Raw genomic sequence first — 25,753 nt, 5'->3', positions numbered from 1 at the left:
GTACAGAAGGGCTATTCATTCCTAATTCCTGCAAGCTGTGTTAGAGAAGCCATGCGAAGAGGGAATCAGAGACATGGTCCATTAAAAAGAAAATTGCTAAGTAAGAGACAGACAAGAATAGCTAGATACCATAGTAAAGAATCGAGCAGAATTAACTGGACAAAGAACAGTAGATAAAGATCATTATGGAATAAGGAAGGCCAAACTGGGATGTATGGGAGAGAAAGAAACTATTATCCCCATTTGTCCCTATCTAGATCCTCCTTGTCCTGCCTAGATTGCTGCTGTAGCCTCCTAACAACTAGTGTAGCTGATTCTGATCTGTGCTTCACCTATATTTCCTACAGACTGCAACAGAACAGGAATAGAATCATACATCATAAAGCACTTTATAGCTCACAAGTAATTTTTATTATCTTAATTGATCATCATATGAACATTATAAATTAGGTAGGGTGTGTATTATTGCCCCCATTTTACAGATAAGAAAACTGAGGATCAGAGAGGCTAAGTAAGTTGCTAAAGTTAATGAGGTTAGTCGGTGTTAGCACCAGTACTGCCCAAATTCACATGATTAGTGAGTGGTAGGGCCAGGTCAAGAAATTAAGTCTTTTAACTCTGCACTTTGGTGGGTAGAAAAGTTGGCATGTGAACTTAGTACCCTGATAGCTAAAATAATTAGCTAAAATAGGAAAACAGAAAGCAACATTTTCACCCCCAACTGGTCCCATCTCAGTTCAGCTGAATTCCTCCTTACCTCTGTGCCATTCTTCCTCTCATCCATTAGACTCTATTATCTGAAGATCTAAGGCTTCTCTTCCCAATGTCTCCCCCCCCCCCGCAATGAATTTGATTTTAAAAATTCAAGAACACCTCACCTTTTCTTTGATTAAGATGTGGTTTGTGGTGCTTGCTCTAGGTGGCAGAAATGCTAGTTATGGCTCTGCTACAGGTACCAAGATTTGGGGGATTTTGTCTCATTTATAATGTTTTGTAGTAACTCACCATGATGTTTTGGTTTCATACTGAAAAGTTAAAAAACCTCCAAAAGACTAATACTTAAAAATTGGAAATAAATTTATTCAATTATTTTATTCAGGTCATTACATTTTTTAAAAAATTATCTTTTAAGAACAAAACATGCCAAAAGTACTCTTCTTGTTTTCTTTTTAGAATAATGAATTTTAAAATTATAAAATGAAAAGTGGATTTAGATAACACACAATATATGTTGACCATAAAATGAATGGAATTACAATTATATAAAATTATAGAAATGGAATTTAAGAATCACAAAATGAAATAAAGAATATTGACACAAAAATAATATTTGCTTCTCAAATAGCATATATAACAAGTCTCATCTATAACTATTCAGTTGGTTGCTGTAATGGGAAATTTTGTTTTTTAGAAGGGGAGACAGAATCATACAGCAGATGGTGACAGCCTTGGCCTGGGGCTCATCAAAGAAGTGCTGAGTTCCACCTTGATGGGAGACTGAAGCCATGACTATGGAGGATACTTAATAAATGGAATACACCAGTAGGTGCTACTCTAGGACAAGACCTAGAGTCCAGGGTTACAAGGCTTCAACAGATGGGTGGTGAGTGAAAAGGACAGAGAGCATACTTGGCATGTGAACAGTTTGAAATCTATAAAGTACAAATTAGCTACTGCCAACCTAAAAGACTCATGTTAGGTAATATGGCCCACTATGCTTCAAGTGTGTCTATGGTGTAATCCATCTTTGAACCTTATCTCTCATACTGCTCAAAATAAACTTTAGGCAGGTTGACCACCTTAGTGGCCCCCAAAACAGTTATGCTCATTCTTGTTTCTATGTCTTTGTTCATGCTCTTTCTCATACTTGAAATGGCCATTCGTTTTCTTTTCACTCCCTCCTTCTAATCCTGAATTATCTTAATCTTATTTGTCCTTCAGGTCCCAACTGAAATCCTATCTCTTCAGTAATGCCCTCTGACAATTCCAGCCTACATTGAGCTGGCCTTTAATGTAATATATTGTTACCTAAATGTTTTTATCAACTTCTTTCAACAAGTAAATGGGAACTTCTCTGAGGTAAAAGTGTGGGTCATATGTCTGACATTCTCTATAGCATCTACATATTATGCTGAACACACAGTGGGTGGCCAACAAATATTTGTGAAATGCAATTAATTTAGAGACCAAAGAAACTTCATAGAGAAAAGAAAGGATAAAATAGGAGCATTAATTAAGGTAAATTATTTCTTCAAGGTCATAGACCTAATATGTCAGAGGCAGGCCTTGAATCCAATTCCTTAGGACTCTCAGATAAGCCCTCTATACACTATGCAACAATGCCTTCTTATAATACAAGTAAGATAAACAAATATGAGGAATGTAAAAAAGTCTGTAAAGAGCTGGTAAAAATATGTTAAGTGAAAAAAGCAAAACCTGAAGGACAAAGCATATAGTAACTATATGAGGAAAAAATGTACACCTAAGTCATAGTGCTATACGGCCAGTGTAAAAAAGTCAAAAGGGCAACTCAGGAGTAACTGATAGCGTCTTATGGACATTCTGTTTGTTGAAATTAATTTATTCAGATGTAAATAGGTATAAAGTCAGTTTAATTGGTTTTGCTGGTGTTTAAATTTAAGTTCAGAACAAGCCCTTCACAACCACATACATCTGCTCCCAGCATTTGCACCCCTCTCATTCTCTCAAACATGCTGATGTGCTCGGCATGTTTGTACTTTTGTTAGGACTTCTGGTGCTCCATTCCAAACAGAGCTTCTTAGAGCACAGGAATACACTGAGAAGCTGGTGAATAATCCCTACTTCCAAATAGATGAAAACAATCCAATAAATATTACTTACCTACATACCTACTGTGTATGATTTCCTGACTGTAAGTAAGTTTTTATAAGGAAAGACTATACAAAATGATACTACATTCTTTCCAGTTCATGCTTAGATTTCTGGGGTGGCCTGGATGTTTCTCATAATCTGATAGCAAGTTCACCTTGGTTCTCAGTCATAACCATGGTGCCTCATTCATCATACCTATTGCCCCAAATGCTAGTCAGTGAGGATGTTCCAGCACCTCCTGAGACACAACTTTTCCCCCCAAGGCCTTTCTGTTTTCACATTCTTTTGGAAGTGTGAAGTCATACATGTTTGCCTCAAAGGAACAATGACTCCTTCCTCCTACCAGCATCATGATTATCCACCTCAAACAACTCCTAAGAGATGTATCTGCAATATTTTCCTAACCCTAAGGGTTTTGGTGAAAGAAGGGAAAGAGAAGAGCTGTCTAGGTTCTCTGACTAGTCCAAAGTCCTTTCTTAAGGGAAGTCTTCAAACAAAGGTTGGATTAATACTTGTTAGCAGTGAGTCAGGTAAGATTTGAACCATCTTGCCCCTAAGAGTCATTTCTACTCTAAGAAACTGTGAATTAGGGGAGATGCAGAAACATGGTCCTAATCCTAGAATACAACCTTCTTCCCTTTCTCATATAATTGGGATTTTTTTGGGGGGTGGTGGTGACTATAATGTTGTGTAGCATCTCTGCTACTCTACTTCTCCCTTCACCTTCAGATAGGGGAAGAAAGGAACAGGTATTCCTACAGGTCTGTTAGCCTTGCACAGTGACTATCCTGAGGGAGACAAAGTGATAGGATTTTAAGTAGAAGAAGGACAATGTATTATTTAATAATTAATAACCAGACTTTGAAGGATGTGGGAGACAGATATTCCTTCTTTTCAGATAAGAAAATAGAGGCAACTTAGGGGAAACAATTAACCTACAATCAAGATGCATTTAGGAATGGAATAGGAAATAGAATCAAAGTCCATTGGTTCTTAGTCTAATGTTCCACCCACCTTTAGAAAAGCCAACACGACGTAGGCAGTGATGCTAAGAGATGAAGAGCAAACAGTATGGGGAGGAGGAAAGCTATGACACACTATGGAAACATTTTTGAAAAAAAGAAAAATTAAGCTAAACCCAAGGTCTCTGGCAGCTATTCTAATGATCACCTGGGGGCCTTATTGCTTCTGAACAAGATAATTCAAAGCCAAGTGAAAATATGACATATTATATTCCAGTTCTGTATGTCAGACTTGGAAAAGCTAAGAAAGAAAGCAGGGAAAAGAGCTGTCAGAGATACGGGACACATGGCACCAGGCAGAAAGTATTATGTGTGGAACAGGCTTTCAAAAGGAACAAGAATAGCTATAACACTGAATACATTTAAAAGGGAGTTGGCAGGAGCTATCTAATGGGTGGATGCACCCCATGGTGTTCTTCGTTCCCTGAACATCCCTGTGAATGACAATTTCTTCCTGCCAACCACCATCAGAAAACTCACCCTTGAATTTCATGTGGAAAGTCCCGCTGTTAATGGGTCAGCCCTACATGGTGCTTAGAACCACAATGTTTTGAAATATGATATGGGTTTACATTAAGAGAGAGTACAATAATCCAAGACTGGAATACCAAAAGTAACCTTGGATGAAAAGATATCAGATTCCTAAGCAGTTGGAGAGGAAGTAGCTAGTTGAAAGCATCCAACTAAGCTAGTTATTTTGCAAAAGTGTTAATAATCCTTTTAAAAAAAATGATATTCTTCACAGCTACTGTGTAAGGCAGGGGGCCATTACTATTGTCACTATCAAGTGAAGAGCTTAGGTCTTGCCTACTGGGCTTCTGTGGCTGGGTTAATGACAGTCTTTGTTCAAGAATATAAAAAACACACCATGAAGGGAGGGCACACTTAGGAGGCAAGGTCAGTAACATGGAGCATAAATTCTGGAAAGAATCATACATGGCAAAAAGGAAATGAGATCGTAAACAGAAAAAGCCAGAAGGGTGAAGGGAATCATCATAGTTTAAGCTCAAATACTCTTCTCTTTCTCCATGTGTCTGCTCATACTATCCTTAATACATAGCATGTAGTCTTTCTACATTTCAACCTGCTGAAATTCTATTCTTTCAAGGCTCAAATTAAATGTCATTTCTACCATGACGTTTTCCCTGGTCTTCTCAGAAAGAAATAGTCTTTCACTCATATCTCTTGTTTCACATTCTTTGTGTTTTTCTCTTACATATGTAGATAATAGATATAGAATATGTATATTGTAATACAGTTATTTATTTTTATGTCTTAAATTTTTTTGTTTTGTTTTTTATGAGGCAATTGGGGTTAAGTGACTTGCCCAGGGTCACACAACTAGTAAGTATGCCTTATATTTATTAAATAACTAATACCTAGTCATAATGGCTAATAAAAATAGCTAGCATTTACATACCATTTTTTTTCATTTGCTTCTTACAGTAGCCCTGTGAGGTAGGCCCTATTGTTATCCCCATTTTACAAATGAATAAACAGGAGCTGAGGAAGATTAAGTCATTTACAGAGCAGAGCCTGACTTTAACATAAAGTAAGTCACAAAATAAGCTGGAAAATGAGAGAGAGTGAGAGAGAAGAACTTGACCATACAAAAGTACCAGAATGACAGGGAAGATCAAAACACAAACTCAGAAGAGGACAACTGTGAGATTTAAAATTGGATATACAAGCATTAAACTCCCTCTTTAACTTTTCCCTTATATATCTCCCAGACCACTAAGAAAAAGAAGCCTCTGAGCTTTAATCAGTGAGGGATTACTTTTTATTGTTTGGGAATTAATTAGACAACAAAAAGGTGATACCAATTAGGTAACAGGAAAGTAGAAATACAAATGAATAATCTTAGATCTAAGCTTAGTCTATATTCCTTTATAAAACTCACCGAATCCCAAAACTGCCTGCCAGGCCGAGAACCAGCACCGAACACCAAGTGTGCGCCGCCAAGGCTAAACTGAAAACGCCAGAGAGAGAGAGCGAGAGAGAGTGCCAACTTCCGTTCCACCCTCAGTTTTTAAACTGCTGTCCCGGAAGTTGGTGCCCTAGGACACGGTGTGCTTGGCCAGCTCTCTGGGCAGCAAGAGGCGCATGGCTGTTTGTCGTAGTCCCCTCCCCAAAAGGGCGGTTCTTCAAAAGCCACTTCAGTAGCATGTGCTCAACTCTCAAATGATTAAGATAAAACTTCCATTTTTTACCACACAACAATGTCAAAACATTTACATGCAAAGTCTCAAAGAAAAATGTAAATTGGTCTGAGGCTCAAAAAGAACTTGTAGAAGAGTTCAAAAGATTTTTTAAAAATCAAAGAGATATAGAAGAAAAATTGGAAAAAGAAATGAGAGCGATGCAAGAGAATCATAGAGTCAACACTTGTTAAAGAAAACAGAAAAAATTTTAAAAGATGTACAGAAATTCACCGAAGAAACTAACTTCTTAAAAAGTAGAACTGGCCAAATGGAAAAGGAGATACAAAAACTCACTGAAAAAAATAATTCCTTAAAAATTAGAATTGAATAAGTGGAAGCTAGTGATTCCACAAGACATCAAGAAACAATAAAACAAAATCAAAAGGATGCAAAAATAGAAGAGAATGTGAAATAGTTAATTGGAAAAACAACTGACCACAGAAAAAGACTGAAGAGAGAGATAATTTAAAAATCAGCAAACTAACTGAAAAACCATGGTCAAAAAAAGAATCTAGACATCATATTTAAAAAAAAAATTATCAATCACCCCCTGAAAGAGATCTTAAGAGGAAAACTCCCAGGGATATTTTAGCCAAATTCCAGAGCTCCTAGGTTGAGGAGAAAATACTACAAGTAGCCAGAAAGAGATAATTCAGATATCATGGAGCCATAGTCAAGTTTACATAGGATTTAGCAGCTTTGACACTAAAGGATCAGAAGATTTGGAATATTACATTTTGAAAGGCCAAGAAGCCAGGATTACAACTATGAACAACCTACCCAGTGAAACTGAGTATAATTCTTTAGGGGGAAAATGGGCATTCAATGAAATAGAGGGCTTTCAAGCATTCCTGATAAAAAGATCAGAATTGATAGATTTTCACATATAAGATTCAAGAGAAGCATAAAAAGCTAAACAGGAAAGATAAAACGTAAGGGATTCAATAAAGTTAAACTTTTTACTGGGAAGATGATACCTATAACTCTTAAGAACTATTAGGGCAGTTAGAAGGAGTATACATAGACAGGGTATAGGTATAAGTTGACTATGATGAGATGATATCTAAAAAAACAACTACTAAGGGGTGAGAAAGAGGACTGTACTGAGAGAAGAGCAAAGGGAAAGGTAAAATGAGGTAAATTATCTCATATGTAGCAGCTTGAAAAAATTATTACAGTTGAGGGAAAGATCGAAGTGTCAGGCAACACTTGAACCTTAATCACATTGGAATTGGCTTAATGAGAGTAAAACATATACACTCAGTTGGGTATAGAACTCTATCTTACCCTGTAGAAAACAGCAATGGGGTAGAATAAGAGATGGGGGGGAACTATTAAAAGGGAGACAAGACTGAAGGAGGTGATGGTTAAAAGCAAAACACTTGTGAGGAGGTAAAAGCAAAGAGAGAGAAATATAAATGGGAGAAAATAGGATGGAAGAAAATACAGTTAGTAATCATAACCATGAATGTGAATGGGATGAACTCACCCCTAAAACAGAAGTGGATAGTACAGTTGATTAAAAAACAGAATCTTAGCGGCAGCTAGGTGGCATAGTAGATAAAGCACCAGCCTTGTTCAGGAGGACCTGAGTTCAAATCTGGCCTCAGACACTTGACACTTACTAGCTGTGTGACCCTAGGCAAGTCACTTAACCCTCATTGCCCTGCAAAAAAAAACAAAAAACAACAACAAAAAACCAACCAACCAGAATCTTACAATACAAGAAACACATTTGAAGCAGAGAGATGTACTGAGAATAAAGGTAAGGGGCTGGAGCAGAACCTATTATGTTTCAGCTGAAGTAAAACAAAGAAACAAGGGTAGCAATCATGATCACAGACAAAGTAAAAGTAAAAATAGATCTAATTTTAAAAGATAAGGAAGGAAACTACATCTTGCTTAAAGGTACCATAGATAATGAATTTATATCAACATTATATGTGCACCAAATGGTATAGAATCCAAATTTTTAAAGAAGTTAAATGATTTACAGGAGGAAATACACAGTAAAATTATACTAGTGGGGACCTCAACTTTCCCCTCTCAGAACTAGATAAATATAACCAAGAAATAACACACAAAAAATGTTAAAGAAGTGAATAGAATTTTAGAAATGACAGACCTCTGGAGAAAACTGAATTGGGAATAGAAAAGAATATATCTTTTTCTAAGTAATACATGGCACCTACACAAAAACTGATCATGTATTAGGGCATAAAAATCTCACACCCAAATGCAGAAAAGCAGAAATATTAAATGCATCCTTTTCAAACCATAAGGCAATAAAATTATAATCAATGAAGGAATGTAGAAACAAAGATTAAAAATTAATTGGAAACAAAATATCTAATCCTGAGGAATTAGTGGGTCAAAGAACAAATCATAGAAACAATCAATAATTTCACTAAAGAGAATGACGACAATGAGACAACAGATCAAAACTGAAGGGATTCAGCCAGAGCAGTACTTAGGGGAAAATTTATATCTTTAAATGCCTACAAGGGAGAAATGGAGAGAATTTGGAACTCAATTTTTTTTAAAAGAATGTTAAAAATTGTCTTTATGTGTAATCAGGAAAAAATAAAATATTAATTCTTAAAAACCAAACCTCTGGATTTCTGACTTTCCAGCAAGTTGCTTACTTCTTAATTAAGTTCAACTGATCTGTATGCTCACTGATGTAGGTAGTCTCTTCAATAACGTGATCATAATCAATCTGTTCTTGTCTATGCTATGTGACCCATATCTATGTCCTCTCACAAATCTATCACTGGAATCCTCCCAACATTCTGGGAGCCTTCCTTGAATTTTCTTGACATTGGATAGAAACTAATGGAGGGCAAAGTCTGCTTAACAGTTATTTTTCACTATCACTATGTGATTGGCCCATTTTTTCCCTGGCTATCCATTTCTCTGATGTCATCCTTTATACTGCTCCTCCTAAGTAATTTCTCATTTGTATTGTGTTGTAGTCTATTCACACCTATTTCCTCCATTGCCCTCAGCTTCAGTTCTTTAGAGACTACCGACTTCATTACCTGCAACCAAACAACATGAAAGGAAGAACAATAAAAAAGCTGGATCTTTGCTTCCAAGTAAAGCTTAGGGTCACAAAAAGAACTATACAATTTCCTAGAGGCTATTCAGCCCACTGGCCTCCTGTATAAACTCCTCTCTTTAAATAATAATAATAATGTTTATATTTTTATATATCTGAATAGATAGTTCTAGTTCATGGAGTGTCTATAAAGTATTTCTCAATAGAAGCTACTTATTAGTAGGAATTCAGTAATAATGTTTAAAATAACACTGGAAAGGAAAAGAGGTCTAATTTTTCAAAAGTAACACAGATTTTCTGTCATCTTCATACAGATTACTCTGGGGAATTTTAAAATTACAAGCTAGTTTCCTTTAGCCACCAAGCACACATCTTGGATTCCTTTCCTTCTGTCCATTTTGGGGAATAACTTAATTTCACAACTAATTCAGCTTAAGTAAAATGTAACTTGGAAGATAATTTGGGGTATAAGGGAAAAACTGTAAAATAATTTTCCAGAGCAAATGTATGTATATATATATATATATATATATACACACACACACACACACACATATATATAAACATATGTATATGTTTATATGTATGTATATATGTATATATGTGTGTGTATGATGAATGGTTTCTGTACTGCCTTTAGAAAAGAATGAAGAGTAAAAATAACTCATTTATTTAACATTTTAGAGTTTACAAACACTTTCCTACAGCTGTGTGAAGTGAGAATGAGAGGATTTAGTTGTAGAAGGGACTTTCTAGAGATTATCTAGTCTAAACCCCCTCAGTTTACAGGTGAAGAACTAAAGCTGACAGAAGTTGACTTAACCAAGGTCACACAGGTGATAAATGGCAGAGGCAGGATTTGAACCCAAGTTCAGATACAGAAACTAAAATTCAGAAAGGCTGTCATACAGCTACCTTAGGAGTCACAAGAAGGGAGATAAGTATGGTGAAGTAGAAAGATCTGACAGCAAAGGGCTAAGCTTGAGCTCCAGCTTACCTATCAAGAATTACAGTGACTAATTGTTGGATCTCAGCAAGTCTTCAACCTTTCCAGGCCTTTGTTTCTTTCTCTATAAAATGAAAGTATCCGGCTAGAAGGCTTCTAGGAGCTCTAAAAGTCTTTGTTTCTATGACTTACCTAAGGTCATACAGCTATTCATAATGATGTAGCTTTCAAGTCTGCAAAGAGCTTAATAGACATTATCTATGTCATGTCAGCAAGCCTAAGAGGGAGGATTCAAGACCTTATCTCTGGGCTCTAAAGTCCTATGGCTCTTTTCACTATTCCAGGCTGTCTAGTTCAAAGGTGTCAAATTCATCCCTTCCATCCTCAAATTCTCTAGTGCTACCAAATCAGATTAAAATGTAATTGGCAAGTGTTTTAACAAAATACATGAAAATAGAATACAATATACAGGATGTTAATTTGTGGTTTTCTAAGTTAATATGCAGTCTGTAGGGATCTGCTTCTATGAGTTTGACACCACTGGTCTAGCTCAGAATCATAATTTCACAGCTTACCCTAAAAAAAATACAAGCAGCTCCCTTTGCCTTTATACGCCCTTTGATTAGGAAAGACAGAGCATGCATTTGGCCTGAAGAATGGCAATACATAACTTCAAAATAAAAACCTTAGTTACTTTTCCTTTCTCTCATAGATCTGGACAAGAAGCATCAACCTGATTATTAACCATTTCTTACATACTAAGAAATTATACAAAGAGGGAATAACTGAACTAGGGAAAGAAAATCTGGATCAGAGTATATGATAAGGGCAGGGATAACACACACACACACACACACACACACACACACTATATGGGTCACAGAAGTAGCACTGAAGTTATAGGACCTGACAATGGAAGGCTAACAGTCTAACCTTAAGACGACACTCTGCCTATGGGTATATCTGTCTTTAGCAGGGCACCATCAGAAGTCCATAGCCACCAGAATGAATACTATGCTAAGTATTTTCAAACATGCTAGGATGTGTGCTGTTAGTTTTTTATTTTTCCGAGTGTCAAAATGATACTTACTGTGTACAAGGAAACAAAAATCTTTCCACATCAACAGCAAGGTGAGCTTTGTAAAGCCTTCAGCATCATACTCCACCACTCCTCTAGGAAATAAAAAATATATAACAATCAGTATAAAGTGTGAAGGACTTGGAATCCTATGAAAGAATTAATGCTTTTAAGTTATTAAACCAGCTATACGCTTACTTTTAAAAAATTCACTTTAATATACTAAATTTCACACTGGTAGTTTCATTGTAAAGGGAATTCCTGAGGTTGTGTCCTAGTAAGTGACTGGATAATAACAAATGAAACACATTATGTCGAATGCTAGTGCATTCGTACAGAGACAATTAAATACAGCTTAATCAGTCAAGTTGGTGGGCAAGTATATCTGTACATCTGTTCTTCTTTGGGGAAGCTAGCCATGACTAAAGAAGTTTCTACCACAATGACTTACCCTGAGATCTATGCAGCCACCTGACACTGTGGCATACTCATGCACACACATACACAAAAAATTAAAATGCTATTTTCATAAAAGAATATATAAGGAATTTATATAAGTGGTCTTGTTTTAAAAGGCATAGAAACCAGACTGAAAATCCTTTAAAATCTAGTTAAAATTTCACTACTGGCATGAAGGTTCTCCTAGCATTTGTAGCATGATATGATTTCTCCCTCCTCTGAACTGCTTTTAACAATCATCTATTAAGCACCTATTGTGTGCTAGGCATTATGCTTAGCACAGGGGATACAATAACAAAAATGAAAGGCGCACACTTTCCATCATACCCCACTTTGAATTGTTTATATGTACATTTTTTTTCCCTTGGTAGATAATAAAAGTTTTTGACATCAGGAATATTTGTCTTATTCTTCTTGGTATCTTATCCTTCTTCAGTGTCTAACAAAGTATCTTGTACACACCAAGTGCCAGTAAATGTTTGTTGAATGAATGAATAAATGGATAAATGAAAGGAAGGGAAAGTACTCTTTATTAGCATTTTGAGTAAAGGAAAACTTACGTTCCAAAGTGACTCAAGAAAGCTGCAATGTATTCTCTTCTTTTATGATATCCCTGAATGACATACTGTACCTGAAAAAGAAAAAAGCAAAAGTGAAATAAAGTAGGAAATATTTTCCCATTTTAGGTCTCTCTATTATCAATGAACAATGGTCCACTGAAAAAGTATTTAGCTCTGAATGCTTCCTGCTGCGTAGTTGAAGATGACTTTACTTCCAGCTCTAAATTTCTCTAATTCTGGGGTTAGTAGACATTACATTTTTTTTTTTTTAGTGAGGCAATTGGGGTTAAATGACTTGCCCAGGGTCACACAGCTAGTAAGTGTTAAGTGTCTGAGGCCGGATTTGAACTCAGGTACTCCTGACTCCAGGGCTGGTGCTCTATCCACTGCACCACATAGCTGCCCCAGTAGACATTACTTTTTAAGACTGAAAACACATTCTTTACAGTGTCTTTATTGTAGAGGGAAGAGAGATAAAGAATGCAAATTAATTTTCTTCTATTGGCCATCACATAAGATTTTCATGGCTAACAAATGCTTATGCTAAATTATTTGAACTAACATTGATAAAGTCAGAACTGATAGTTATGTTGTACCCTCAAAAAGTAAAACAATTCTATTTATAAAATAGGGTTTATAGCAATTTATAAAAAAAACACTGCTTACTTTGCAGGCTTAATGTAGGATCAAAAATGTTATTTTGGGAAAAGAAAACAGATGATAAGTTTGCTTAAGTGGTTTTGTTTAAAAAGGGAAGAAAACAGCTCTGTGTACTTGATTTTAAAAACAGAAAATCATTTTAACAGAAACCCACAACAAAACTGGCTATAAAGAGATTCCAGTATAATTATGGAAATTCATTTGAAGACATTGTTTCTAAAAGCTGCCATGTACTGTCCTCATTTGTGAAAAGCTAAGGAAAAATAATTTTAAAAGACAAGTAAAATTAATGAAATGGAACCAGATAAGAAAAACTGACTGATTCTTCTGTTTCTGGGAAAATAGTCTTATAATTTTTTGAGTAAAAAGTGTGACTAGAAATTAATCTCAATTGGAAAGCTTTAAAAAGGCTTTTATTCCCAGTTCTTGGAGACCAAATATGCATTTTTCTATATAACACAGCAACACAAGTTGAGGGAAGGGCAAGGCATCTCAGTGCAAAAATCAATTCTGTCCTCATGTCATTTTTTTAATAGGAATGAAGGCAATGGGTATTTGGCTTAATTAGAACTAATCATGCCATGAGAATTAAACCTCATGGAATAGATGCCAGTCTCACAGATGCCAAATCTGAGTTATGCTGACATTTTAAAAAATACTCAAATCTTTGAGATATTATTGTTTTAGGAAATGTTTTCTATTTAGAGATAGTCTATCTTTTAAATGGCAGAAGCAATCAAAAGGCCTACTTTTGAAGACAATGTGAAAAATTCATCACCAGCCATTCAGTAAGAGCAAAGAAGAAATGAACACTTTGGACAATCTAACAGATTGCATCACAATCAATGTGGAATAAAAAATGAATCCAACATTCGTATGTGGATTATTCATTCTGATCTTATAGAAAAATGTGATGGATAGGCATTAATTAATATTTATGTTTTAAAAACTTAGTATACAGTTAAATATAATATTTAATCATTACACAAAAGTTTTAATTATCTGCCTATGTAATAAGGGCCTACTGATATAGACAATGAGAATGAATTAGCCTCTTTGTAAGGAGGCTAGACTATAATTCAGTGGTCCCTACCCCTGAATAGAAGAGAACTGCTTCCAGACTTCTTATTGATAATTGGATAAAAAACAGTGGATGTTTACTGGAGAAACAAATTGGAAATATATATATATATATATATATATATATATATATTTTTTTTTTGTCTTCATACACACACACACACACATATATGAAGACAAAAAGTAAAAATTCAGATATATTTGGGAATTATAAAGCAGAAGTTAGAGAAGAGGAGGAAGAAGAGGTTTTGTGTGAAAAAAAAAAGTCAACTGGACATTAGCAATGGACATTGGATTGTGGTGAAAAACCCCAAAATGAAGACCTAGGGATATAAATAACCCTGACAAAATGAAGAAGATCTCTGAATTTTAAAATTATAAAAAGGTCAAGATCTGGTGAGAATTGCACAATGTGTTGCAGATTTGCAGCTCAGAGATAAATGAAAACAGGAGATGGCAATGACAAGATAAAAGAGAACTAGATGACTAAGCCCTCAGAGCAGAAGTCAAAGGGTAAATGCCTGTTGATAGGAAAAATAGGAACAGAAGTGCATGAAGTATAGTTCCAATTAAGAAAAGGCAGTGAGAAAGTACTTGAAACTGGAAAGATGGGAGAAAGCTGAAGCATGTTAGAGCTAGTAATGTATAAAAGAAACAGAGGTCCTTGGGATATAGTTTACAACATACAAGGGCAGTGGTATTCACTTACCTTGTTGGTTAGTAGCTGGCATACTTGGGGAACATAATCAATTAGACATCCTCCTCCTGGAAAAGCTGGGATGTGAAGAGCTGAGGAACCTCCAAGAGCACTGAAAAGATATCAGTACATCAGATACTTCACTTCTCTTGGAATTCAAGCAATTTAAAAATGATATCCTAAAGTCAACTTCTTTGATTATCCCCCAAAGGACCAACAGTCTTAGATAATGGTAGCATGAACTTGAGTCCCACTGTATTGTGGAGTTATTTATTTATTTTTACCCAAAACAGGAATTACAGCAATAATCACACATTATAACTATAAACTTGTACCTTTGTCACACAATAATACAAAGTCTTAACTTTAATAGACATTTGTAAATATCTTAACAATATTTAAACTGTACATTTTATTGCAACATTCTGCTTTACTTTAGTACCCCTGACAGGGCCTGACAGTGATGAGCTAAAGAAGGTATTCAAAGAATACTTGTTGCATTGAATTGAGCTGAATCAAGATAACAGAGAGCAACAGACTAAGAACTAGAAGACTCTTTTTGCCATTTAATAACTGTAGAACTTTGGGCTAATTATTAAATTTCTTGTAATTAGTTTATTCATCTAAAAATAAGCATCTGAAAACCAGCATTTTCCAAACTAACGTTGGCACAGAATATTAAGGGGTTTAAACTCACTTAGGCAAAGAACACTAAGGGGTCTGAAGTACATTGGTATAATCCATAAATATTAGTTCACAGTCTTGGACATATGGACTACCTTCCAAGATAAAGGGAGCCTACAGAAACTTGGGAGCAAAATAGAGAAAGTTCAGTCTATTTTCATACACAAACTGAAATGTAGATGTATTTTTAGAAACAAAGATAACATTTGGGGGGGGGGCAGACAATTAAGGTTAAGTGACTTGCCCAGGGTCACACAGCTAGTAAGTGTCAAGTGTCAAGTGTCTGAGGCCGGATTCAGGTCCTCCTGAATCCAGGGCTGGTGCTTTATCCACTGCACCACCTAGCTGCCCCCCAACAAAAGATAACATTTTATTTAGTAGTTTAGAGCTGAGGTTTTTTACCTGGGGTTTGTGAACTTGGTTTCTGAAGTATTTTGATAACTGTATTTCATTATAATTGGTTTCCTTTATAATCTTATATATTTTATTTTATGCAGTAAGTTTTTTCGAAATTGGGTCCATATGTGTTACCAAACTGCCAAAGTGGTCCATAACACAAAAAAAAGGTTAAGAACCTGTAATTTAGAGCGTGAAATATCAGTAACTTTGACATTTTCACTAAAGACCATTGTCTAAAGTGTATACAATATGTCTGATGGAAGTCTGGGGCATAGTGGACTAGATAATCAACATTATTTCTCATTTTAGATGCTTAGGAGTTATAAAATTATATACCCAGAATATCTCTATATAATGTAATCACAGAAATATTTACCTAGAGCAGTCAATAATTCATTTATACTATATCCTATTACCAACTTTAATCACTACATGATTTTTAAATCAATTAAATTCAATACTTTAATTTTAAAACATTTTTAACAAATGTCTACTATGTTCTAGGCTGTAATGTGCTAGGGGATATGAATTATAAAGACAACGACATGAACTCCCTAATCTCAAGGAGCTTACATTTTTACTGGAAATAAAAGAGACGATCTCATTTACAAACCTAATTGGAAGAAATAATAAAACTTGACTAATGCAGAATTTTACCAGCAGGGAAATTATCAGAAAAATTTGCAAGTGAAAGTCTTCTTTGATAGAAAAAGAAATTCATAATTTATTCTAGTAGGAGCATTTCAATATGTCATCCATGATGTTGCACTTTAAACAATTTTGAATGATTTTTTTACTCTCAAACCAAGTTTCACGACTGGGGGGATTAATATAAGATACTACTAAAATAATGACAGCCTTATCCTATTCCTCAACAAACTACTGACTTGTAAAAATGAATCTTCACATTTCAGCCAACAATAACTTGTCCACAGAATGCAGAACAGGTTTAAGAAAGGAAGACAAAGAAACAGGGATATGCTTTTAATAACTTATTTCTTGTGACAAGGTCTTTTACAACAAAGTGTCTCCCATTTATACATCAAGATAATTTAGGCTTCCTTGGGGGATGTAGCAACAAAAATAATCGTTTTTGGTGACCCTCTGACAATAAGTATCATTAAGAGGCATAAAACATCTCTGTGCATAGTGAGGTCCTCCAGAAGGTCTTGTTTACAGATGGCATTGTGCTAATTTCTTCAAGCCCCAAGATGGTGTAGAGCCTCCTGAAAGAGAACTTTAACAACTTCAATGAGTATGGCTTGTTCATACACACAGGAAAGACCAAATGGATGCAGATTGTGTATTGCCCAGATTCAACATGCTTAACTGCGATAGGCAATACAGTTAGACAAGGAGTTGGACACAGTTGGAAAGGGGTAAGGCAGCTGGCTGGCTTGCTTTTGGGAAATCGAAAAATTCTTTTAATTACCACAAATTTCCCCTGAAAGCAAAGGTCCATCTTTTCAGTATTAAAATTTAATTGGGGGGCAGCTAGGTGGCGCAGTGGATAGAGCACTGGCCCTGGAGTCAGGAGGACCTAAATTCAAATCCGGTCTCAGACACTTAACACTTAATAGCTGTGTGACCCTGGGCAAGTCACTTAACCCCAATTGCCTCACTTAAAAAAAAAAAAATTATTGGTCTTGCTATATATAGGTGAGACCTCAAATACTACTACCTCCAATGAACTAAAAATGAACATCATACAGAGTATGAAACAGAGGTCTGTGGTAGGTGTGAACAGGCTAAAACAGATAAACAGGGAGCTCTGAAGGAGCAAAAGGCATTATCAAAGACTGTAGGACAGGAAGCGAAAATGGCAAGAGGGAGGAATGGTAGGGGAACAACCAGAGTGCTCCAATGTTACCCTGGTGATGTCAGGAGAAAGAATGGAAAGTCTCCAGTATGTTAGGTGGGCTACCTATAGTGAATTTTTTGGAGAACATGGACAAGTATTACACAAGGATGGGCTGGCATGAATGGATTGCCATCTATTTTGTTGGAGGGAACTCTCCAACTTGTGAGATCACAGATACATTTGAATATTTGCATATTTCTTGTTCAAATAATATCAGAAAACATGCCATTTTTGTTATATGGGATAATTATAAGACAGTATTTGACTAGTTCCAAATTCATGAATTATTAAGCTTCATGTACAAGTATAAATATGTCAATACTTTAAAGATCTGCAACTGTATTGTGGGGACTTAATGGATGTAATCTCTGCTGTGGCCAAATAAATTCATGACCCTAAAGCTACTCTGTCTTTGATAAGTCTATCCCAATTTAGGAGGATGGTCTTCTGAACACACACATAAATATGGATGGTGCAGTGCATCAGTCTATTGCTGGGCTCATACTCAGAGCTTTTCCATCTTTGCACTCCACTGGCATTGTCTTTGGGAACCCAGAGACATCTCCACACTACCATGAAACATCACAACAGGCTTTGGCATAGGATTTCATAGAGAGCTATGAATAAAATTCTTTACAAAGTACAGCTACTAGTCAAAACTTGGAAAATGAATAGTGGTATATCCTAATCTCTACATGACTAAATGAATGTCAAGACACAGGTATATAAGGCTACCTTAAAAGAATAATATTTGTTATAACAAAATTCTAGTAGAATAAAATAATTTGGACATCTTGGAATTATGTGTATTGGGATATATAATATGAACCAAAAGAGTCAGCTTGTAGGCTCTTTGGATGGTCATACCCAAATTCTGCAGTGATGAGAAATAGCACAGGGAGAGAAGGTATGGGATCAATTACACAACTGCTCCAAAACCAAGGTGGTATTAGGCTATGGTGAAGGGAAGCAATAGTAATATTATCTTCCACTTAGCTCTGTCAGGTTCCAAGTGGTGCCAAAGATTCCCCCCTCTTCAGTTGCAAGTATCAATTGCAACTGATCCAAAATAGACCTTTTTCTGTTCCTCTGTCCCAACCACAGATCAAGAATGCTCAAATGACTTATTCTTTTTCATACTTTTCATTACCATCTCCTCCACAAAAAACACAAAGACATATACTCAAATTCATCAGACCATGGATGTGGTAAGTCATTGAGTTTTCTATCATGTCTAATTTTGAATGATTTAGCTCATTTGTTTAAAGGAGTCTTAATGCGTGAGGCATTTCTGTTACTGAGGAACTGTTTAACTGAGTGTTTATTTTTAAAAGGCCTTTACTTCACTCATTATTTAATTCAGTAGTTTCCTGGCCTGTTAGCCTACTGAACCTAATATCCAGACCATCACACACTGATAAGTGCTGCTGACTCACATAAATATCCGCCTCATTGGTAAATATTTAACAGACTTACTATAGTTTAAATGTGCTCTGATTTTGATGAATAAGCCAAGTAAAGCAGTTATGAAGCAAAATTACTAGTGTGAGAGGTTTCAAAGGCTACAACATGAAAAAAGAGAAAGAGATCGTGATTTTTTAGATGCTTAATATTAATGAATTGAAAGAAACATAAAGTTGGATCAAAGTAACAGAACTAAAAAGCACACATATGGAGATTCCGTGACCAGCTTAGGATTTGGCTGTCTTCTTGGACAGAGAATTAAGGGCAAAGGTAGAGCTCAGAATACCACTTATGCCACAAGGGATGAGCCTGAGATGAAAGAAACAACTTGATTCTTCTGATCTTTAGACCAGTTAGGAAAAAAATGAGGAAGCTTCATGGGCAAAAAGGTGGGGAAAAGTCTAGGAAATGGAAAAGATGTATTCCACTTGGTCTAATGAGGGAAAGTGCTTAATATTATTCAGAGGTTATAAGTGAGACATGAAATATGACAATGATTCTTGAGATACTTCTTTGATGGGCAGAAGAGAATATAAAGATTTGAGTTACTGGGAGAGGTTGAAGAGAAATTTCCCTTAAGGTCTAGGAGAACTCCTGATGCTGTAAAACAAAATGAAACAAAACAAAACAAAACACCATGGAAAAATATCCCCAAGATGGTCATTATAGCTCAAACAGTGAGCAGAGTACAATCCTATAAAATGACTATAATTGACTGTAAAATGCATTGATCTCATTAAGACAGATCTTCTATAATGTCTCTTCTGGAGTGTTCAGTGTTCCAAGTGTCTACATCCAACACTGTCAAGGAGAGCCAGGGGAGTCCTTTCTGCTTTAGTCATGCCCTTGCCCTGGAGTTCTAGAAGTAGGAGAGATAATATGGCTGCTATCTCCAGTAGGAAGGAAGTGACAGAAAACTACTTAAAGTGGCAAACCAAGAAAATATAGAGCTGTGCAAGCATCAGCCTTCACCTAGATACAATCTGCTAACACCATCCCTGACCTCTAGACTTAGAGAAGCACTACGTAAGGGTGCAAATAAATTCCCTATTTTGAATATGTACGTAGAAAACTAGATATCACTGGTTATATAGAATATATGCTTTCATAAATGGAAATATTCTTTCAAACTTCAAATATTTGATGTACTTTATGATTTGAAGCATTTGTGTATTACCAAAGTAGATATACTGACCCCCAAAAAGTATCCTAGAAAACACATGATGGCAACTAATTAGCTATGGAAATGTAAGAGAAAGATCATTTTCAGATTTTCTTTTGAGCGACCAAGGGTGGGTTGGTGAGACAGGGAGATATAGCTGCTACTGTACTGCCATGAATGGACATTAGAGAATAAAGGATTATATTAATGTTTCATCTCATTAATTGAGATAAAGAACATGGGAAGAGTAAAAGGAACAATTGGGTTATGTGTATGTGGGTGGGTATGATTATTTTCTTTTGTGGGAGTAGGGGAAGGAAATACAAGGTTGATTTTAGAGATAAAGGCAAGTTACTATACTTAGGGCACTTTTTTCATCCTTTGAAGGTATACCTAATTGTATGATTCAACATTTTAAAAAACTTAATAGTATTTTTTCCAATTATACATAAAGATAGTTTTTAACATTCATTTTTATAAGATTTTGAGTTCCAAATTTTTCTCCCTTCCTCCTTCCCCTTGTCCCTCTCTAAGACAACGAGAAATCTGATATAGGTTATACATGTTAATTATGTTGAACAAATTGTTGTTGTGAAAGAAGAATTAGAACAAAAGGGGAAAACCATGAGAAAGAAAAAAAAACCCCAAAAAGTGAAAATATGCTTCGATCTGCATTCAGATTCCATAGTTTTTTCTCTGGATGTGGATAGCATTTTCCATCATGAGTGTTTTATAATTGTCTTTGATCACTGTATTGCTGAGAAGAGCTAAATCTATTATACTTGACATGATTCAACATTTCAAGAAAGTTCATTCATTTGTTCATTCAACGGCCATTTATCCAGCCTTATACATTAAGTAAGCACTATAGGTTAAAGTATTCATCACTGGGTCAAGGAAATCCAATGATAATATACAGTCTATCCCTTCACTGAGTTAACAATTTAGCTGAGATATGATCCATGTACAAAATATGCAATAACTATACAAAATATAATGCTGATTAAAATGTTAAAACAGATAAGAGGCAAAAAATTCTATGTAAGATCAAGAAGAGATCATTTCATATGGGGAAAAAGAGGTAGAATAGAGAAAACTTCATAGAAGATATAATGTTTGAAGCATTTCAACAAGTGGATATGGGAAGAATGAGGCTGATATATTTATTTACCTGCAAGCAGTTATTTGAATAAGCATGTGAGCAGTTCTCACATGCAATTAAATAAAACCAGCATGCAATTCAATATGGAAAAGTACTCACAAGAGTACAGTTTCTTTCATTTCAATCTTAGTCAACTATCATTTATTAAATTTTTATTATTTTGGTAGGCATTGTGCTAAATACAGACGATACAGAGAAAGGCAAAAATAATTTCCTTTCTCAAGCACTTCACATACTAATGGAGGAGATGATATGTAAATAACTATTTACCCCTAAGTTATATACAGAGTAGGTAAAAGGTGATTGTTCTTAGATAGAGGGAGTGGAGGAGGGAAGGAAGGAAAAAAGAGGTGGGATTTGAGCTGAGGCATGAACTTTAAAACCAAGAAAGCATTTTTAGTTTTAAAAAGATCTGTGGGGGGCAGCTAGGTGGAACAGCGGATAAAGCACCGGCCCTGGACTCAGAAGGACCTGAGTTCAAATCCAATCTCAGATACTTGACACTTACTAGCTGTGTGACCCTGGGCAAGTCACTTAACCCTCATTGCCCCACGGGGAAAAACAACAATAACAACAACAACAACAACAACAAAAGATTCCTTCCAGCAGTGTAGACTGCAACCCTTGCATGCATCACTTAGCAGATGGACTTCACAAATTGCTGGGACCAAAAACTTTTATCACCTGGTAACCAACTTTCTGGGGATGGTAGCCAGGCTGGTCTTAGGTGACAGTCATTCTGCAGGCCCAAACATCAAGCTTTCCCAGTTTTGTAGGAGCTACCAGAGCATGTGAGAAGCCTGGATCACTTTTATGCCATGATGGGTCATAAGAGAGGAACTTTGGTAAAGGGTTATTTATTAGAAGTAAAATCAATGGGCCAGATGAAGACTGACTGAGCACAGATAAGACAGAGTACATTACTAGCATGGTCCCGACAGTCTCATGAGACAGAAATAATTTTTCTACCATAGGTCAGGTCTTTATTATTCAGCTTCATGCTTCACACTTTTAGAGGTATATGAACAACTGAAGGGTTGATGAAATGTGACTGGAAATAAGTTCTCAGAGGAAAGACTTACCCTGGCCCTTCACCCACAATCATTTCTAGATTCCTATCAATGACATCAACATTCTATGAGTGGTTTGAACTTAAGTAAAGACTAGGAAGCATTTCTCTTTCCATCTCTCTTATCTCTGTCTCCTAGTCCTCATTTTTCTGAGATTCAAACTTCTTTCTCCATTATCACTACCACCATTTCATACTTATTGTAATAGCTTTTTTTTTGTCCCAGGTTTCTTACTACTTTAACATATTCTGCATAATTGCTGCTCAGCTAATCTTAAAATATTGCCTTCATTTCATCATTTTGCTCATTCTTTCATTATTCTCTCTCTGTTCAAGGGCCTACTGTCTCTCATTGACACATTTTTGTCCTTCATATAACTTATACATGCTTCAATGTAGTCAAGCTGTTTTTGCTTTCTTTGATGCAATTCTTACTCTTGGCCACGTTCATCATATGCTTATTTTCTTACTTAAAAGTTACTTAAGAGTCTATGTTCCTTTCTTACCACCTATTTAAAGTAGATCAAGTTCAGAGTTAAGTTTAGGTTCCACTTCCCTCTTCTTGATCACCCAGAGCAGTTCCAGTACACTGCGTGTATCAGAGCACTTGACTATATTTTCCATGTTTGTAGATAAGGTTGTAGGTTTTCTAAAGGTAGATATCAGTCATGTACCTCTATAGCCATCATAGTACAAAGCAGAGCTAGGCACATAGTTAAGACTGACAGGTAACTCTTGAACTGAATTGAATTTTTTCCCAGAGAAAGAATAGACAATTATCTGCCTCAGATGTTTCAATCATGACCTTGCCCAAAGGCAGGAGTCTGTGCTAGATGACCTTTGAGGTTCCTTCCAATTCCTGTTAATAATTAAATGTTAATTGTTAAATGTGTTCATTAATTTCTGGTAAAGGATTAGTGTCCTTTTCATTTTGGACAAATAAAATTAACACCTATAAACCTGGCCAAAGTTTGAGGTGCAGATGATTTGCTTCATTGAACCCCCCCCAAACTTTCCCAGACAAGGGTGGAATGTAAGTTGGCATGCTTTAAGTTTGAACACATGATAAAAAAATTGGGATATAGTAATTGCAAACAGAATATGCCTAATTACATGAAAACTAACCAAGTTTTTGTTCAGAATTATGTCGTGTGTTTTTTTAAAGGAATTTGCTAACATCGCAAAGAGGCCTTTAAAAGGCAATAATCTTAACAGATGTCTCACCATCAGGATTTCGTTAGTGTGTGGAAAAGCATAAAAAAATTAAAAAAAAAAGGTCTTAGCAGATGTTGTAACATTAAAATTTTGTATTAACAACCTTATATGTTATGCCCAGTCAACCACTGAATGATCATGCTGAAACAAATAAACAAAAATATACTCTTTATTTCACTATAACTAGGTAATTGGATGGCTAGCTGAAATAGTGCCACAGGGAGCCACTGTCAACTGTTATGAGTCAAGGCAAAATACATTTACCAAGGTATCGATTTACAACGGAATGATTTTAGTGCTCACCTGTTAATAAACCATAAAAGCCCATCTTTTTACTTACTTACTGGTTGGTTGGCCTTCCTTTCTCAAGTCTCTCTGTTCTCCAGGATATCCTCTACTCAGCCTTCAAAGTGATCTCCCTAAAGTGCAGGTCTGACCATGTTACTCCTTGCCTACCCTCAATAAAGTACAGTGACTCCCTATCAACTCCAAGCCTTTCATAACCTGCTACCACCCCTTCCCAGCCTTCTTACATGTTATTCTCCTTCATGTACTCTGGGTTCTAGTGATATCGGTCTTCTTGTTGTCCTTCAAACAAAACAATCCATCTCCTCAACCTGGTTTTTTTCACTGACTGCCCCTGTATCTGGAATACTCTCCTTATTTCTGCTTCCTGGCTTCCTTTGAGTCCCAGCTAAAATCCCATGTTCTACACAAAGTTTTTTTTGATTCCCCCATAATTCCAGTGCCTTCCCTCTGGCAGTTATCCCCAATATTTTTGTATATACCTTGTTTCTACATAGTTTTCAGCATGTTCTCTCCTCCATTAGACTATGAGCTCCTTGACAGCAGAGACTGATTTTTGCTTTTCTTTGTATCCCCAGTGCTTGACATGGTGTCTGGTACATAGTAGGTGCTTTAAAAGATGCTTGCTCACTTCTTTCTTTGTTTCTTTCTTCCTTTCTTTTTCTCCTTTTCTCACCTAGGCTGGAAGTACAGTTGCCACTCATGGTGCTGATGGGCTCAAACCTGCTCTGTTTCTAAGTAAGACTTGCTTGTCCCTTTTTAGGCTACCTGGTAGTCTCTTACTCCTGGGAGCTCACCATACTGATGCTGGATTTGCAGAAACCACCTGATTAGTTTAACTCACTTGTAGCTTAGAACTCTTGAGCTCAGGTAATCTACAAGTCTCAGTCTATCTGGTAGGAGCTATTACAGGTGTGCATCACAAGACCTGGCCCTTTACTTGGTCTTTTCCCATGTGACAATTTAATATTATTTTTACTAAGGGCATTCTATTGCATAGAAAAAAACCATCCTCTATTTGCAAAGAAAACTTTCTTCTCAGAAAAATCTTCACAAAGCTTGTCCTCAGTGAGACATACATTGTGCCTGTGCTTAAAGGCAATTATAGATTATAATGACTCTATCACCAGTAAGGAGGGGGATAATATCTGCTCCTTAGTTAGCCAGTTAACAAATACTCAACAAGGAGATTGATGAGTAATGATGTGCCAGACACAGGAAGTACATACTACTAAGCTTTGTGGGTTGGGGAAGATGGGGCTCAGAAGCAGTGAAGGGAATGAAAAAAATATACAAACCACAAATTACATAGTGATAAACATGAAGAGAGAGTAACAGTGGTATATTTTGATAGATACTATTCAAAAAGGATGCACTTGTTTTTATATATCATCATTATTACATTTTGAATATACAGTCTTCCTGAGTTTTAGCAATATGAAGTTCGCAACATTTTTGTTCATGTTGCTAAAATGAAGCATTTTGATAATATGCTTAAATATACTTGTTACTGACACCCCCAAAAGCACCATAAAAGTACAGAAATGTAATACTAAAATATACAAATCTCCCTAAGGTTGGCAGAAATAATGAAGGGCTTAGGTTACCAAGAGCACAGGCAAGTGTAACTTATTGGGGGAATTGCAAACTGGATTAATTAAAATAAAATGATGCTTCACTAATCTATCAAAGGACAATGACTGACAGACAAGGTAAGGGTAAGTAATCTTTTTGATGTATGGATTTTGTTCATTTTTTTCTTTTTAAAAATATTGTTTGTCATATGGGGTGGGCCTCTGAAGATGTAAAAA

General features: G+C 35.9%; 1 protein-coding gene across 2 annotated transcripts in view; it reads right to left on the bottom strand.

Moving 5' to 3' along the window:
* The window catches only part of BABAM2 (BRISC and BRCA1 A complex member 2), a 584,671-nt gene that overhangs the window by 123,057 nt on the left and 435,861 nt on the right, over positions 1-25,753 (bottom strand). For both annotated transcript variants that reach the window (XM_043984330.1, XM_043984329.1), the window contains exons 8-10: positions 14,633-14,732; positions 12,184-12,254; positions 11,177-11,259 (exon numbers count right to left, since the gene is read on the bottom strand). In XM_043984330.1, coding sequence (XP_043840265.1) covers positions 11,177-11,259; positions 12,184-12,254; positions 14,633-14,732 — 254 coding nt within the window. The remainder of the gene's footprint in view (positions 1-11,176; positions 11,260-12,183; positions 12,255-14,632; positions 14,733-25,753) is intronic.

Source organism: Dromiciops gliroides, chromosome 2, assembly GCF_019393635.1.
Source record: "Dromiciops gliroides isolate mDroGli1 chromosome 2, mDroGli1.pri, whole genome shotgun sequence".
Classification (NCBI taxonomy): domain Eukaryota; kingdom Metazoa; phylum Chordata; class Mammalia; order Microbiotheria; family Microbiotheriidae; genus Dromiciops; species Dromiciops gliroides.
The sequence above is the reverse complement of the archived record's forward strand: the minus strand, read 5'-3'. Positions and strand labels throughout refer to the sequence as shown.